General features: G+C 41.9%; 2 protein-coding genes across 2 annotated transcripts; one reads left to right on the forward strand and one right to left on the reverse strand.

Annotated features, from left to right (window-relative positions):
* Positions 1-7,846: 7,846 nt before the first annotated feature.
* On the reverse strand, positions 7,847-15,045 carry NDUFS6 (NADH:ubiquinone oxidoreductase subunit S6). Its single transcript, XM_080378333.1, has 4 exons — positions 14,861-15,045; positions 13,952-14,005; positions 9,913-10,035; positions 7,847-7,991 (listed from the first exon to the last, which is right to left on the reverse strand). Exons 1-4 carry the CDS (start codon positions 15,005-15,007, stop codon positions 7,926-7,928), a joined length of 390 nt encoding a protein of 129 aa, XP_080234459.1. The 5' UTR covers positions 15,008-15,045; the 3' UTR covers positions 7,847-7,925.
* Positions 15,040-16,040, forward strand: MRPL36 (mitochondrial ribosomal protein L36). Its single transcript, XM_080378334.1, has 2 exons — positions 15,040-15,164; positions 15,274-16,040. The coding sequence occupies exon 2, from the start codon at positions 15,284-15,286 to the stop codon at positions 15,608-15,610; it is 327 nt and encodes a 108-aa protein (XP_080234460.1). The 5' UTR covers positions 15,040-15,164; positions 15,274-15,283; the 3' UTR covers positions 15,611-16,040.
* Positions 16,041-16,464: the final 424 nt, after the last annotated feature.

Below are 16,464 nucleotides of genomic sequence, written 5' to 3' on the forward strand. Positions count from 1 at the left end.
AACTGGAATTTAGTAGAACAGATAGGCGGACCGCTCCTTGATCTTCCTACTCCTTCCACCGATGCGCCGCACGCATATCCTGTTGTATTGGGAGATGCGGGTGCTGGTAATCCCCATGTTCATACACCATTTGCTTGGAAAGTAGTACAGGACTTGTAAAAAACCATTTCACAGTACGGGGTGACTGTGTTCTGTCACGCAGAAAAGCTGTTTATAATCTACTGTATTACAGAGGTTGAAATGTATTTTGCTATTAAAAAAAAAAAAAAAAAGAAAAAAGGGAATGAAGGGAATGACCGCAGAGGCACGATTAGAGAAAGCATGATATGTTTGGAACTTCCTGAAAATCTCTGCTGACCATGTGGTGCCTTCCATCGCGTGGCACTTTGTGTTAATTGGTGACAAGCAGGAAAAGCATGAAGGTGTCTTAGTACGCATGAAAGACCCTTGTACCGGGCATTGGTTGGGACCACGTGAATTGTTAACTTGGGGGAGAGGATATGCTTGTGTTTCTAGAGATGAAGGTCCATGATGCTCACTGTGTGCAGCCTGAGCTTAGCGTGCCAGACCGTGGGAGCACTGCTGCCGCCAGTGAACCCAACTAATGTGTGGCCTCCTTACTGAACCAGTCCTTGTGTGGTGTGCCCTTCCTTGAAACTGATTTGCAGACATCGTTGCAAAAAAGTGAATGCATGTGGGGAATGACGAATCTTACTGAAAGTCTTGATATTTGGGTAATTGATTACCTCTGTATAATGTTAACCCAAAAGAAGTTGATATTGTTTGCACTTCGAACGTCGATAGTTGTTTTTATGTAGATGCTAATGTAGTAGAAGGCTATGATGGGACCATGACACCCGCAGAAATCAACACGTGAACATTTTGAAAAACATAATGCGCTTAAACGCAACATAACTTTGGATGAATCGTATAATGATGTAGTTGATTCATGGAACTGATGGGAACATACTGCAGCGGTTCTTCTCTTCTCTGGAGTAACAGCAGGGAAAATATTAAAGAGTTAAATCACCTTGTTTGTTAGGCAGTTAAGAATGTGAGTCAAATTTGCCATTATTCCATACAAAACAGAGCAGCTATTGGCTTTTTGTTGTTGGCTCAAGAACATGGCTGTGAGGATTCTGATGGTATGTGCTGCATGGATTTTAGGCGCCCCATTGCAGCAACACGTTGCCAATATCTGAGAAACTGTCAGCCGTTTTGGCATCCATTCACTCAACCGACAGTATTGTTTGTTCGCTATGGCCTTGTTTGCCATCGTGTTTGCAAGGGCCCTGCAGAACATGGCAACCCTGGTACTAGCTGTTCAAAAACAAAAAGGGGGAATTGTTGGGGTCTGCAGACAAGTTAGTTGACTTCAAAGACTTAGTTGTGTACCTTTAAGACAGCCACAAATTGTCAGGTATGTAAATAGGGTGTGAAGAACCGAAACTTAGAACCACAGCAGACGATCACCTACAGCAACAGCAAACAGCAAGCAAGAAGAACACAAAAACCTCTCAGGGTCTTGACACATGTACTGTCTAAGATATATAAATAATTAGTATAAACAATGAAGGCCATTTTGTCTGAACCCAGCCACGCAGACATAGTGTTTTTCTGTCTTCCTCAACCTGCATCACCACAGGCACATCCAAACATTAGGCCCTGTATCTCCCCCCCCCCCCCCACGCATATCACAGCTTGGTTTTCAGGGTTGGCAGAAGCTGGAGTGTGTCCAGTTCTCACTCTAGATGTGCCACTCCTGCAAGTGCTCTGCACAGCTGGTGGGATTTTACAGCTCTGGAGCTGATCAAGAGGACAACTGCTACAATCCCTTTGGCAACTTGAGCCCTTACAGTGCTTCGTTTCAAATGTGCCTGTGCCCTCTTCCCTCAGAGAGGGACCTGGGCTTTTGGGGTCAACAGTGGAATTCTTGCCACATGGAATAGATTTATGGAGGAAAACTCTTTTCTCCCTCTAACAAGCTTTCATTTTCAGTGTCCAACCTCCCTTACACCCAGGCACTCCAAGTTAACAATTAGCTCAGGCAGCTCCCATTTTTCAGTCACACTGCTGTACTTCCAGCATGCCTTCATTACACATTACACAAAAGGGATAATGGCATTCTATTATCTTAAATTTTTAAATTGAAAGCAACTTTATATTAACCAAGGTGTCCTTAACAGCTACCTGATACACTTTCCATATTTACTCATACAGTGCCAAAGAAGTAATTTTTTGTACAGTCTCATTACCCATGTGAAGTACTCAAGAAAACCAACCCAACTAAACACCACCTCACAGTTGGTTACCAAAAGGCACTGAAAGAAAGTCCGTGTCCTTACTATTTCAAGTCAGAGTTCAGAACATAATTTAATATTAGGTTAAGATTTAGGATTGTTAACATGAAATCTGCAGTACACCATCAGTCCTCTCCAATACAACATTACCCTTTTTACTACAGATAATGAACAGATGCTTAGGACTAACAATCTTGTTTCATATCACCTTTTGAGGTTTTCTGCTACAGTCGCTGTTACACCAATTTATTTATAAATCCACTTTTTAGTATTGAAAACATATTTCAGATTTCTTTTCAGCAGTTGATGGCTAAGAACCAGGTCTTGCATTTTGCAAAGTGGAAAAGCTTCCAAAGAATGCTACACAGTCCAAATATTAAGGTACTTCCCCAAGTTTAATTAGGTACTAAATCATAGGTCTGCTACCTATTGCAGACTATTTATAGAAGGCGAAGAAGATGCATCTTATGCTCATTTCTCCTTCCCTTAATCAACAGTTCTTTCTTGAAAACAAAGACCCACCTTACCTGACATATTTTTGAAACTGACTCTTTTCTACAACAAATCAAAGTTTAGTTAGAAGAATATAGATGGCCAGAAAAATCTTTAATTAATTTGCGTATGTTCCTAACTGCATCTTTTAAAAGAAGATGACTGACAAAAGACAACAAAAACATTCTGTCCCAAGTAAATAAACACCAGGCTTCACTGATTTTCTTTGTACCTCCAATAAAGAAAACAGATTTCAATCTTAGAAAATTATTTATAACAAAAGTCAGCGATTTCAATATTTAGACAAAGTTAACACAAGTAGAAATGACTTGTTAAGACAAATCATAAAGGAAGACTAGTAGAGGTTATGCAATATTTTACCAGGTACCTAAAATCTCACATTTCCTCTTAGAGCTTTCTCCTACATTTCTAAATTAGTCCAAAACAAAGAGATCTCATTTTAATCATTAATGACTGTAGTGAAAGCAGTCTAGATTTCTTGGTCCACGTAACATTAAGAGAAAAACTAGCCAAATGCCTGCCTACTTAGATCACTTTATGCTTAGATCAAATTTATGCTTTAGACTAAATGAAAGAGTATCAGAAAGAACAGGCTTTTGTGTTAAGCACCTTTTTATTGAAGTAGGAGATAAGCATTAGAGACTATTCCACAGAGACAGTATTATTATAAGATAACCATTGCTTTGTCAAAGACCTAATCCTTCATAAAGGGATTGGGGGAAGCAACAGAAGCAAGGAAGAGGACAAGAACAAAAACAGGAAGAAATTTAGAAGAAAAAAAAAAAAGGAGAAAATACATCCAGAGCCAAACTTTTTAAAAAAAGGTGGGAAAATACCTACAAAGTTGCAGCTAGTTTTATGAATTCTGTAATGTTCAAATACATTCATATTGCAACTGGATTCACACTGCTTAGGGATAAGAACTTGCTTGAATTCTTGTGCTTACTAAAACAACATCTCCATGAGAAAGTGCTGTTGGTAGCATTTCTCCTGGCATACAGTTGCCAATACATCAGTAAAAATGTACGTACAGAAGGTTGATGGAGAGGGCTTCCTAAAGCAGGATGTTGTATCAGCAGAAGATGTATGAGTAAATGCAGTTATGCATATTCTTACAGCATTTGCATCACACTGAGGGAAAATAGCAGGTCCTTTAAAAAAAAAAATGCAAGGAGTTCTAAGGCAACATTCCCAGTGCTCCATCACATCATTTCCACGTTGCACAGATTACATTCCTGGTTCCTCTGTTGCACTTCTATGATCTGTTCTTCCACATGGCGATTTTTGCTCTGTCAGCTCAACTTTTGACACTGAGGATTTCAGATGGTGATGGACAGCAATGTAAACCTGGAATGACCAATGACTGCTTAACTTTCAGGTGCAGGAAGGTAAGTTCTTCTAACTGTCAGTTAATTTTGCCATATCTCAAACACACCTGAGCTCCATGAACTGCTTTCCACATGGAAAAACTGATAATCATGTTCCACTTGCAACCCCCAGCTGCTACCAGTCAGTAGAAAATGGTTTGGGATCTGGAAAGCCCGGAGTGAAGTTTGTCACTAACTGGGCATGCAAGGTCTTCAAGGTGTGTCTTGTTGCGCGTGCTGCTAACACTAGACAACGCCTGACAATAACAAAAGCATGTGGAAGGATGATCATTCACATCACAGTGACATTTGCAGCAATGACACACAACATGTTTTTAATTCTACTTTTTTGGCCCTACTATATTGCCTCTGATTATAAAAACTGAATTTGCTATTCTTCCCTAGTTACACAAGTTCTGATGGACCTCTGGAAAGAGTGACTCATGATAATTTGCACCATGAACTTTACAGCAAGGTGAATGCAGGGTCATTTCGCCCCGATCAGTCTATTCCATTGGCAAGACTGAATTGCCAGATGTGTTCCTCAAGGATCCCTGGCTTTAAATTAGGACAACATACTCAGAGACCACCACAGAAAGACTTGAATTGCCTGTCAAAACAACATAGACCAACAGCAGGGAAAACACCAAAGAATGCCAACAATGTGACTATTACAAGACCAAACGTTTCTACTGCGATTAAAGGATGTTGTACTTTACCTGATCCTTTGCAATAGCATTGAATAAAAAGTGCAAGTATTACTGGCAGGTCAGAGAGTAGGAAGCACAGAGATACAATATGCTGATTCAGAGAAGCCTGTTACAAGAAGTTTCCAGAGCACAAGCAGAAGCCATAAGACAAAGTTTTCTGGAACGTGCTACTTGCATATTATGCTGTAGTCATAATGCTTTGTGCTCTTGTGAACAAACAGGACTTGCCTTGTAAATTCATTTTAGTTGCTTTTTAATTAGAGGACAGAGAGCTACCAAGTAATATGGGGAAAAAGATGGATGGTCCTTATGTTTTTGAAGTTTAAATACATAGTGATTTTCACCAAGAAAAGCTTAGTTTATGTGGCAGTAAAGGGAAAAGAGCCTACCTGGTTTTAGTAGGTAGAAGCAAGATACAGTTGTTAAGCTACACACCAGTGTAGAATACTTCACGTTTCCATAGTGACAGTATAAACTATGAGTTGTACTCGGGCAACCAGGGTAAGACTATAGTTCCAGCCAGGGATGAATTTTATCTATAGGGAACAAAACAGTGACCGACAGAATTTAAGTCTGAAAGCTTTATTCCGACAGAATTTAAGTCGGAAAGCTTACTAGTCCAAATTTGTTACCCTGAGAACTGTAGTGCTGATTTGGTACTTAGGCATTTTAGTCTATCCTTGCTTTGATACTGATGTTTTAGTCTAGCCTCATAGATCCATTTTCATGTCTACCTGCTTGTGACCACCGTGGTAAAAGTTCCTGCTTTCCCTCGCTACCTTTTGCTGCGGATCAAGGTTGGCCCTTCCACAGGTATGTGGATGGTGTGCCTCAAAGTGCAAGGCTTCACATAAACAGCTGTTCTCAACTAGATCTATAAACTTAACACACAGGAAACAATAAGGAGCAGTCTGAAGTTTTCCCATAAAGATCACCAAAGTGAAATACAGACCTTGTTTCACTGGTGTCAACAGCTTCATATCACAAGTACTTTAAGGAAAATATCCAAGAAGAGCATTCCATAGTTGAGACCAGTGGGATGGGATTTGTCTGGGTCCTCAGCAGATGCTGTGCCAATTTAAACATTGTTAATTCATTGTAAGCAGCAGTGATCCAAGCAGATACATTATTCATAAGAAAATCAAAGACCCAAGGAAGACGGCCACATAAAATTAACTTGGTTTTGGTCGCTTTGAAGAGATGATTGCACCATGAGACAACTGTGCCAGCCAAGACGCTCTACAAACTGGTAGGGTGCCAGACTAAAAAGCAACCAGACATCTACTTAAAGACAGACATTGCAAGTTCAAGTAATTATTTTATATTTAGAGCATGCAATGAACTTACCAGAAGACCATTTATAATGTCACATTTGTGTTCAGTTGACAGATAATTTGCATAAGGTCAGACAGGCTGAATCCAAGTTACTGGGTTTTATGAAAGGATCCTTTGCCATCTCTGTACATGTTCAGATGCTATTCCAAACACAACATACATTAAGCCTTCTTGAACTTGGCCACTGCACTAACATTAAAAAGCTGTAACCATCATAACAGCTCTCTAGCCTCAGTCAGACCCTGGGCTTACAGAAAAGCCAGTGTTCAGTAACCTACACTGAACTTACAATGCATAACTAATATTACTTCCTAAATCTAGGTCATTACAAAGAATTAATTGAAGGCCAGTCAGATGATCACTGAAACCAGCACCAATGGAAAGGAGAAAAAGTGAGGGAAGAAGGGGAAGACAGAAAGGGATGTTAAGCTCTTACAGGTAGAATGAATGAAGAAAGAGGAGGGGCATGTATGTAATTGCAGTATAGCCTCTAACACACAACTTCTACAGAAAGGACAGGTCAGACCTTGCTTTAAGCCTGACTGTGTTGATTCAACTTCATCTATAAATTGACACAAACGAGTTAAGCAGTCATAGGCCTACATAATTTGTTTTACCTTGATACCACCACATCAATTTAACTAAAGCGATATAAACAGCAGGTTTAGAATCACAACCCATTAAACTTTGACCAAGCAGCAGTTACTACCTGGGACCATGTTCCACCACCAGCATTGGGGGGTGGGGGGGAAAAGTCACTTACTGACAACAGATTAAAATGCTCTTCGGAGCAAAGATCAAAGCTCAGACCCTCCTTTTCCAGATACACACTCTGTTTGAGAGTCACGCTTATATGACTGAATGCTATGTAAGTGAAATTAAGCAAGGTAGATGTCCTACAGCCAGCCTCACACAGCCTAGGTGGATGCTGTCATTGTCAGATTATTTGCATTAAAGGAACAGAAGCTGCTACCTGTAATGGAGCAGATCCCACTTCGAGTCTGAGAAGACCCCGTTCCTAAAGTGGTTTGAATCCCAAGCAGAATCAGATACTTAAACTCTGTTCCTATCAGTTGGAGGACAAATGCTTATGTTCTTACCTTTCACGTGTGCTAGCTCAGGTAGTTCTCCAGCTCACACTAACTACCATTCTAAGGCACTGTCCATTTCTTTTAAACCAGTAGCAAGTGTAGCTCCTTAATTCAGGGATGACAATCTTGCTTCCAGGAGTAAGTGTTGTAATCCTGAGGCTCATAATATCTTTGTGCTTCTGTTTGTGAATCTAGCTGTAGGTACCAGGCCATTAACAAACTAAAGAGTGTCAAACAACGCCAAAAGACAAACATCTAGGATAATTAATCTCCAAGTAAACACTTACATCCAATTCAGTGTTGAAAAAATACAAAACTACCCAGTACAAACCAAACCTATGCTGCAGCCAAAAGCCACTTCCAAGCCTGCAAGAAGTCTGCCAAACAAGGCAGGACATTTGTTCTATGAAAACCAATTAAGTACAAAGCAGATATTTTAATACCATTCAGCTCTCAAACACTTGACAAGCTGGGTTTTAAAAAGGTACTAACTGGACTTTCCATAGTTAATAACACCACAAATGCTAATCTTTGATTTCTAAATGTATTGTTTATTTATAGTTAAACATTAATATCTGAACAGAAATCTGCAAGCATGCAGGGATAATCTCAGTGATGTTTTTGTTTAAACTGAAGTCCACAGTAGCCACATGTTCCAGTCTTTGTATCTTTGTCCTGGAAAAATATAAAAATACAAAAGCTGTTAGTTCCCCTTTATAAAACTTCTAGAAATTACAAATATTCTCTTGTATATTTATATGTGCCACCTTAAAAACAGATCAGTATAGCTGAAGTACAAAGTTTAATCTTATTTGAAACACTGAAAGTAAGAACAGCGATATGAGGTTTGTGCTCGATTTCTGTATCCGACACAGCTTCCTTTCTGCCAGCCTTTTAACTACCAGGCCTAATCACAACAACGTTAATTTTAAAGTCAGGTGGTGTCTCTTCAGCAGTAAAAGATCCTCTTAACCAAACTGGACATCTTAAGTCAGTTCAGTCATATCTTTCCAGTGTTCTGAAAAGATCATTTCATAATTAAGGTAATACAGAACAGGATTTGGCATTTCCAAGTTATATATAGACAGGAATTCTGGACAGTAGTATCAGCTGACAGAGTTAGTTGCAGGTAGAAGGAAACTTCAGTAGGATTCTGGGATGCTGAAAGAAAACATTTTGGAGAAAAGTAGCAGTTATTACTGTACAAAATGTTATTCTGCTCTCCAAAAGATACATTTATTTTGGAAAATTTAGAAATATGACTGACTGCGAGCTGTTGTTACAGTACTTCCTAACACAACAAAACACAAAGACAGTTAGATAAACTCTCACGGATCTTCTGTTACTTAACAACACAAACTTTTGGTCATGAAAAAGTAAACTCATGGTTCCCCTTCCTTAATACAGGATTAAAATTGAAAAATCCAGACTACCCTCCACCCCCAAAAGCCTGAATTGAAATTGTTAGGGCTAGAGGAAACAAGCTGGTCTAACACCATTTTCTCTGTTTGCAGGCATTAGCTTTCAAGAGCTAAATCACAGACATTTGTAATTTGATTGTTAAACACAACAGGATCTCAAAATTCACAAAATCTAAAGCATTCTTCAAGAAGAGCATGGCACAGGTCAAACAAATCAACACAAATGCAACTAATCAGCAGTGTACTACAGAAGTTAATTTAAGACTGACAAACACAAGCTTCCCAAGTATTATGAACTAGAACCGCTGAGCGTTTGACTGAATAATATAAAATGAATGACTACTAAGTTCTTACGTTGTTCAAAAAAGTACTTGTGATTATAGCCAGGAGTCACAACACCACTGATACTGAAGGACACTAGCTGTCCCCCATCATTCTTTTGGATATTAAATAAATGCCAATGTTTAGGTGAACAAGCGTTTAGACACCTGCATCTCAGTCTCTCTGCCTGAGAACAGTGCCTAAGCAACAGGTCATCGTTGATTTCACTGAGGCTGTATGTCAGTAGCCTCAGTATTTTTACTCTCTAGAATAACAATACACTGGAAACTATCACTACTGTCAATAGGAGGATAAGACAACACTTAATCTTTGCTGATTTTCTGACCGTGATAGAAACATTCAATCTTCAAAATTACCAAGATTCGCAGAGACTGAAAGAGGGGTTTGTTTGTTTGTTTGGGTTGGGTTTTTTTCCTGTTCTTCCTTGAACTTGCAAGATTCAGAATAAACTGCATATTCCCAAGAATATTACAAATGTATCCTCAATCTACACAGTGGCATTTAAATAGTCAGACTGTCTCAAAACACAGCAAACATGGGGGTTTTTTGTTCTCCAAGCACTGCTTGTTCATATTACTTCAGTTAATTTGTTTAAAAATTTTTTTTTGTCCTATCAAACAAATCAAGATTTAAAAAATAAATTTATGTAACTTCAAATTGAAGCCTTCTAACTCTTCCAATTAAAAAATTCTTAGTTTTATATTAGGCACCAAATAAAACAAGCTTCTCAAATGGTTTACTCCTTTTACTTTGTTAAACTAACATGCCAAAAAGTAGATAATATTACAAACAAGAATTTACAAAGCATGCTATACGCAGAACAAAGTTATTACCAAGTTTATGTATACTTTAGGATGTCCCAAAGCTCCACCACCACCATCGCATGATACCACTCTACTTTCAACTTCACTCACAGGCTGTTCTGCTATCAAATCAATTGCAAAGTTCTTGTTCACCTGTAGGAGAAAAAGAAAACTGTCAGATACCTTCCCCATTCAGACAGAAAGCAATTGTTATTTATCACTTCCCCAAGCAGTTCTACTACAACCATCTTGAGAAGTTCCTGCATAGGCTTTCTCCCACCTCCACCACCAACTCAGGCTGTGCTATAAGCCAGGTCAGTGAACTATGCATGTTAAACTCTGCATAAGTAATCTCCTTCCCCTCATACACAGGCCACATCAGTACTCAGGTTTACAACATGACCTAAGCAGATTCTGCAGAGCAGGAACAAGCAGCCAAGAACAGAAGATATTCAACTGATGTTGCCTCTGTATTGTGCTTCAGCAACTACATGATAAAATTGCAAGAGACTCACTGCTGATAAACTCAAACAATAGTGGGACAAGTAAGGTCAGGAGTGAGATAAAACCACTGCTGGTAATTTAGAGCCTCTCACCGTGTACCTTATCCTATCACTACACAGGAATCTCAGGAAAACATGAACATGGTGCATAACAGAAGTCAGAAGGCAAACTGTTCAGCATTATAAAAAGCAAAATCTCTAAATGTCACTATGCTACTGTGTAAATCCCTCTTAGCACACTTACTGAATATGCACATCACTGACCAAGCAGGGCTTTTTCCTAGAGCACACCTGTGTGGCCCAGCAAACACATCCACCTCCAGACAGGCCTGCGACACAGCAGCTCACACCTCAGCAGGACCTACAGCACCCAGCCACAGCGCTTTCCTCCCTCATCCACACCAGCCTGTTCCAACCCACTCCAAGCCAGCACTGAGCAGACAACTACCCCTACCCCTCAGGTCAACATGCTCCAGGAGAAGCCAGTTTTTTCAAAGGCGATGTTATACATACACAAATATAAAATTATATGCACGCCCAAAGAAGGCACTATCTACTCCTCTGTGGATAAGGTTCATAAACATGCTGGTATTTGAATGAAGATAGGATTCTTAGGAAAAAGATACCTAAATGTCCATTAAATGAATCCTTAAGAACTACAATAGTATGTTTATATAGTTCTAGTGCACAACTTAGGATCTTTCATCAAGCCTTCAATTAAATTTCCCCAAAATTTGCATTTCAGTACAGCACTGGAAAAGTCAGTTTTGCCAACAACTAGATTTTCTTTACCTAAAGAAGATAATAGCCAAAGTTAACAAAAATTTAATTTTTGGTATTGAAGCAAACTGGCAACATCAAGAACCCTACTCCCTGAGGTCTGTGTCCTACAAGTCATATGTAATCTTTGACAACCTGCAAGGATTTTTATTGCTGCTTTTAATAATGCTCAAGATAGTGCGTCCTTCATTTCGTGCTAAAGCAGCAGGGAGTTAGCACCATGATGCACCTCTGCTTCAAGATCAGAAGTCGAACTCCACTCCTCCCAACATTTCTTAACAATAAAGGTATTTGTGGGGAGAGGGGAGAAGCAAGAACTTCTCATTCACTGTACAGCTAGGCCTTGTCTGTGGCTCAGACTACTAAACAAGAAAGTCTATGAACTCACAGGGAATACATGCCAGAAGCAAACAGACTGAGAAAAACTAGGAGGAAAAAACCAAGTCATTTCAAGTTACATCACGTCCCTTCAAATAAAGCACAGTGGTGTTAGTGGGAAGAGGCCATTTCCCTCAGCACATGCAAATGCTCCTTGCCCAATGCACATTCAACGAGGAGGTTTTATCCTGGCCATAGTGCCAATTTGAGAGTCCCATTGCTGCTTCTTTCCACCTACTTGCCTGTGCCAGTACATGGCCTGGGAGACCAAGAGAGAAAACCAAACTTGGAACTGACACAGATCCAAAGATCCAGAGAGGAGGAGGAGACTGTATTTAACCAGACCAGCTCTGAGGTCAGTTCTCCTCACAGCTACAGCTGCTGCACCAGCCCAGCAGAAAGGGTAAAGCCAAAGCAGGAATGGCAGTGTTTAATTAGGTCATGTGGTACCTTAGGGATTGTACAAGGGCAACATGAGCCTAGTCAGACTGCAGCAGATGCAGTTTAACAGTTGCCATGCTCAGTTTTCTGACAGCTACTTGCTTTAGGCCCTTACCAGAGCAGTAATCCCCTGGTTCTGCACAACCAATGCAGAGAACAATGATTTTAGCAAAAACACATGGATTTCATTAATGATTAAGCTGGCAAAACTGAGGGAACAATAGCCACATACTCTGGGCTGTGACCCTGGGCCTGGCCACTGCCCAGAGGGGCAATACACAGCACCCAGGCACAGGCTCAGACATCCTCCCTGAGGGCACTGCATACAGCAGCTGCGTCACCAGACAAGAAAGCTGCCACAGCTGGACTGGGCTAATCACAAGCCAGACCTGACCACCCATAACACTCTGAAGGCAAAGAGAAGAGGTAACCAAGGAAGTACAGTCACCAACTTCACAGGCTAGCTTTAGCTTCAGAAACAAGACAACATTCAGACTGCAGACACAGCTGAAATACCAGCAGCTGAAACACACTGGGGGATAATGGTGAAACCCCTACAGACAGATCTCATTAATAAGAACCAATGAGGATTGTTTTAGTATTTAACAAGAAATTTTGTTCCGATTTCACATTAAAACCTAATACTAAATCTTACTCGGCAGACTTAAAGCTTGTCTTTTGCTGGAGGAGGAGGAGGAACTGGGCCAAAATGAAAACCCTGGTGTTCCTCACCACAGACAGTCTGAAATTGCTGGCAAAGACACATCAGAGGAACCAGTACCCTATGGAGAATTAGGCTTAAGAAGCATTTCCTACAAAGTTATAGAACTAGCACAGAGGCAGACATTGCATTAGAGAGAGACCTACTTTGTCACTATCCTCCCAGAAGTAAACTACTTCATCATTTTAAGTAACATTTTCATTTAACTATTTCCCATGTAGAATCCCCACTTTTGCCACAAAGCACAAGTTAAATTGTACCCATGACACAAGATAAACTCAGTATAAACCCTCAGCAATCAGCATAATTAATTCAGGTTAATTTAGGAGGGGAATAATTATACGTAACTGCATTAAAAATCTACCACACCTGATATTTAATTACTCTACTAAACATTCACACTTAGACACTAATCAGCTGTCCGGGCATCGAGGAATACAATTTACTGAAACAAATTTCTCTCCCAAAAGCCAGCAGATCCTTCATGGAGCTGTGATGTTTGATCCTTAAAGAACTCAGTGCTAAAGGACTTAAAGTTTCACATACCCACGCTATTGACAAACAGCAGCGACAGGCCCACAAGATAATTTCACAGTGGCTATTATTATACATTTGTTGATATTACTAGACTTTGAAGCTTCGTTATTATACTCTAAATCTTAGTTTTGTTACATCACTATTTCAGCAAATGCTTCCTAGACTCTGGAAAGTCTCAAAAACATGTTTTTTAGTGGCCTCAAAAACTCAAGTTTGGGTAAAGATCAAAATTTTAACTATGCAGAAGCAAATTAAGCTTCAGACACACAATTCAGCAGAGCATTTAATTATGGGATTTTTCTGAACACAAAGGGCGCTAAAAACATGCTTAAAGTTTTCTTAAAACAAAAAAATGGTCCAAGTTTAAGATGCTCACGTGCCTACAGCTTTCACAGCCTAAATGTAAGCACTTAACAGATATAGGGCAACTCTTGAATTTTTCAGATTTGCCAAAAGTAGGGAGGTATACAAAAGCTACCACAAGCTGTCTTAAAAGAAGACTTTTCACCACAGTGGAAAAAAAAAACCCACACCAAAAAACAAACTACAGAACAGTTTGGTTTTGGAAAGATTTTTTTATTTGGTTGGTTTTGGTTGATTTATCAGTTGTTTTTTCTTAAATGCCAATCGAGTTGAGGACATCAATATCAGGTATAAAAAACCACCACAAACCATCCCCTCTCCCATGAGTAATAGTAGAAGGACTTACCTCCTTTTGTCGTCCAACAAATCTAACTCTTCTATAATCTTTTTCTTCATATACCTGAAGAATAAAATAACTTGATCTTATTTAAAAAGCAATAACCATAAATAAAGAACACAGAGGCTTGCAGCCCTGTCAAGGCTAAATAGCTTAAATGGTTTCAACCTCAGTTTCAACTATTGACATCATCTTACAAATGCGTAGTGCATAGAAAAAACAGTTTCCATTTCTCTCACACAGGAAAATAAATTTTAGGTAGGAAAGCAGAAAAGAAAAGGGTGGTGGTGTTTAAAGCCAGTAAACAGGAGCTTTATCTCTGATCATAGAGACAAACAGAAAATCTATTACTTGTAATGTTGTTCTTTGATCCCACACTGCCATCTGGAAGGTGAGCTAAACCCGGAAAGTCAAGTTTCATATTTATTTATGTCTGAGTTAAGCAATCACAGTGAGAACCTTCCGACATTAGCTCCACCAGCTGTGCCTCTTTCACATCTCCAAAAGGTACCGCACAAGTCTCCCTTGTTTGCATGCTCAGTTTTTACACTAAAGAACAGATAAAATGGAGTTACGAGGCACTGACACTAGCGTACCTCCCCTCTGTCACCTCCTCAGCTACATCAAACGTTACATTCAGACCACAACACTCGGTAACGGCTTAATGACCCTGTTTCTAATCAACTTTTTTTTTATTTTTTTGAAGCCACACGTACCTTTTACCGAGATATCATCCGACAGCTTGAATTTCCACAGCACGTACTACGTGAACGAGCACAGCAGCGGTGCTGCTATCGGCCCCAGACCCATTCTCCCTCAGGCGCCGGCCCGGCGGCAGGCCCAGCCCGGACGCGCCCGCCCTCCCCGGCAGCGGAGGGGTAGCACCGACCTCCGACCGCCCCAGCCCCACACGCTCACCTGCCCCGTGTGCGTCACCAGCTCGCCGGTACCGGAGACCTGCACACCGTAGGGGCGAACAGAGGCAGCAACCACCGTCACCGGGCGGGACGGCAGCAAACGGCTCAGCGGCAGTAGGCGGCAGAAGGTCGCACCGGGCGCCGCCATTTTGGACCGGCCACGTGACCCCCGCTGGGCGGGCGCAGGCGCACCCCTAGCCCCGCCCCCGCTGCCCCCCGCTCTTCCGCCGGGCCGCGGGCTGCGCGCACGCGCGGAGGTGGCCGCGGGGGTGACCGGCGGGTTGCGGGCCGCGGCGGGGGTGCTGGTCAGTGCCCGGCGCTTTCCGTTAGGGGCTGGGGGCGGTCGGTGGCGGGGAGGGGGGGAAGCGGGAGGAGAGCGGGACGGGTGTCCTCATCGGTGCGTTGTCCCCACAGGGCGCGGAGCATGCTGTCCCTCCTGGCCGGGGCCTCCGGGCCGCTCCGCTCGCTGGGCCGCTCGTCCTTCTGTTCCCTGGCGCCGTGGTGGCGGGCGGCGGCGGCGGCGCTCTCCGCGCCGGTGAGCCGGGCCCAGCCGTTGTGGTGCGGGGCGGCCGCCCCCCGCGCCCTGCTGGCCGTCCCGCCGCCGCCCGGGCTGTTGCCGCCGCTCTGCGCGGGGCTGAAGACGAAAACCTCGTTGAAGAGGCGCTGCAAGGACTGCTTCATCGTCCGGCGGCGCGGCCGGCTGTACGTCTGCTGCAAGAGCCACCCCCGGCACAAGCAGCGGAAGCTCTAGCCCGGGCCGGGGGCGCCGCTGCGGGACCCGAGGGGAGAGAGCTGTTCCGTGTTCGCCTGTCGGGCCTGGAGGCCTGCTTTTTTCGTCCTTGCCACTGGGACCGCTCCCTCTTCCCTGGCTGCCCCGTGACTTCCGAGAGCTGAGTGCTGGGGACGCAAAGCGGTGCAGGTGACAGTGTTTCAAGGAAACACCATCGTAGGGCAAGTTTAGTTCTTGCCGGCCCTTGCTGTAACTTCAGACAAGTTCTTCATGCTGAGAACTGGAATGGGAAGCTGCAGCTTTCGGGACCTCTTGTCAGTCATAAAGCCTTACTTAAAAACACCTCACTGTTAAGTTAGTAAGGGGAAAGCTGAATCATTGGACTCTTGAGATGCATTTGTATTTGTTTAAAGCAAAATGAAAATAAACACTGATGGTCATTATTACAGTACATGATGAATCTTTCTTAAAAATGACGCTGGATGTTGAAAGCTGTGATAACAGAAGCAATGGTTTCAAACTCGGGTGGGCTCTTAGGTGGCAAATAATATTCAATATGTTACATTGAAAGATACTGTGCTAGCTTTTGGCTTGGTTCACAGGTGAGGTGAAAATTTCTTTTGAGTTGCAGCAGACCTAATCCCATGTAGCTTCAGTAATTTCAATGTAAATGGCCCTTGCTGCTTATCACAGTTGGGTTTGGGGGGAAATGGCGGTATTTTAGCATATCCTATCAACACTTATTTTTAAGTTTTAGTGTCTAAAGTAATTGTTTAATGATATATTGACAGTTTTCAGTGTATTTGGAAGTGTTCTCAGTCTCATCTTCCTTTGGAGAAGTCCTCTCTGATGTTTCTGGTGTACCTACTTTTCTA

This window comes from Falco punctatus (genome assembly GCF_963210335.1).
Source record: "Falco punctatus genome assembly, chromosome: 3".
Lineage (NCBI taxonomy): Eukaryota > Metazoa > Chordata > Aves > Falconiformes > Falconidae > Falco > Falco punctatus.

What these genes read in the sequence shown, in the direction of transcription:
- NDUFS6 (XM_080378333.1), bottom strand. Translation starts at nt 15,007, where the DNA reads ATGGCGGCGCCCGGTGCGACCTTCTGCCGCCTACTGCCGCTGAGCCGT. An exon ending in TGGTGACGCACACGGGGCAG is followed by an intron (nt 14,006 to 14,860) that starts GTGAGCGTGTGG and finishes TTTATTCTTCAG; the next exon opens with GTATATGAAGAAAAAGATTA. An exon ending in CTAAAGTATACATAAACTTG is followed by an intron (nt 7,992 to 9,912) that starts GTAATAACTTTG and finishes ATATTTTTCCAG; the next exon opens with GACAAAGATACAAAGACTGG.
- MRPL36 (XM_080378334.1), top strand. Translation starts at nt 15,284, where the DNA reads ATGCTGTCCCTCCTGGCCGGGGCCTCCGGGCCGCTCCGCTCGCTGGGC.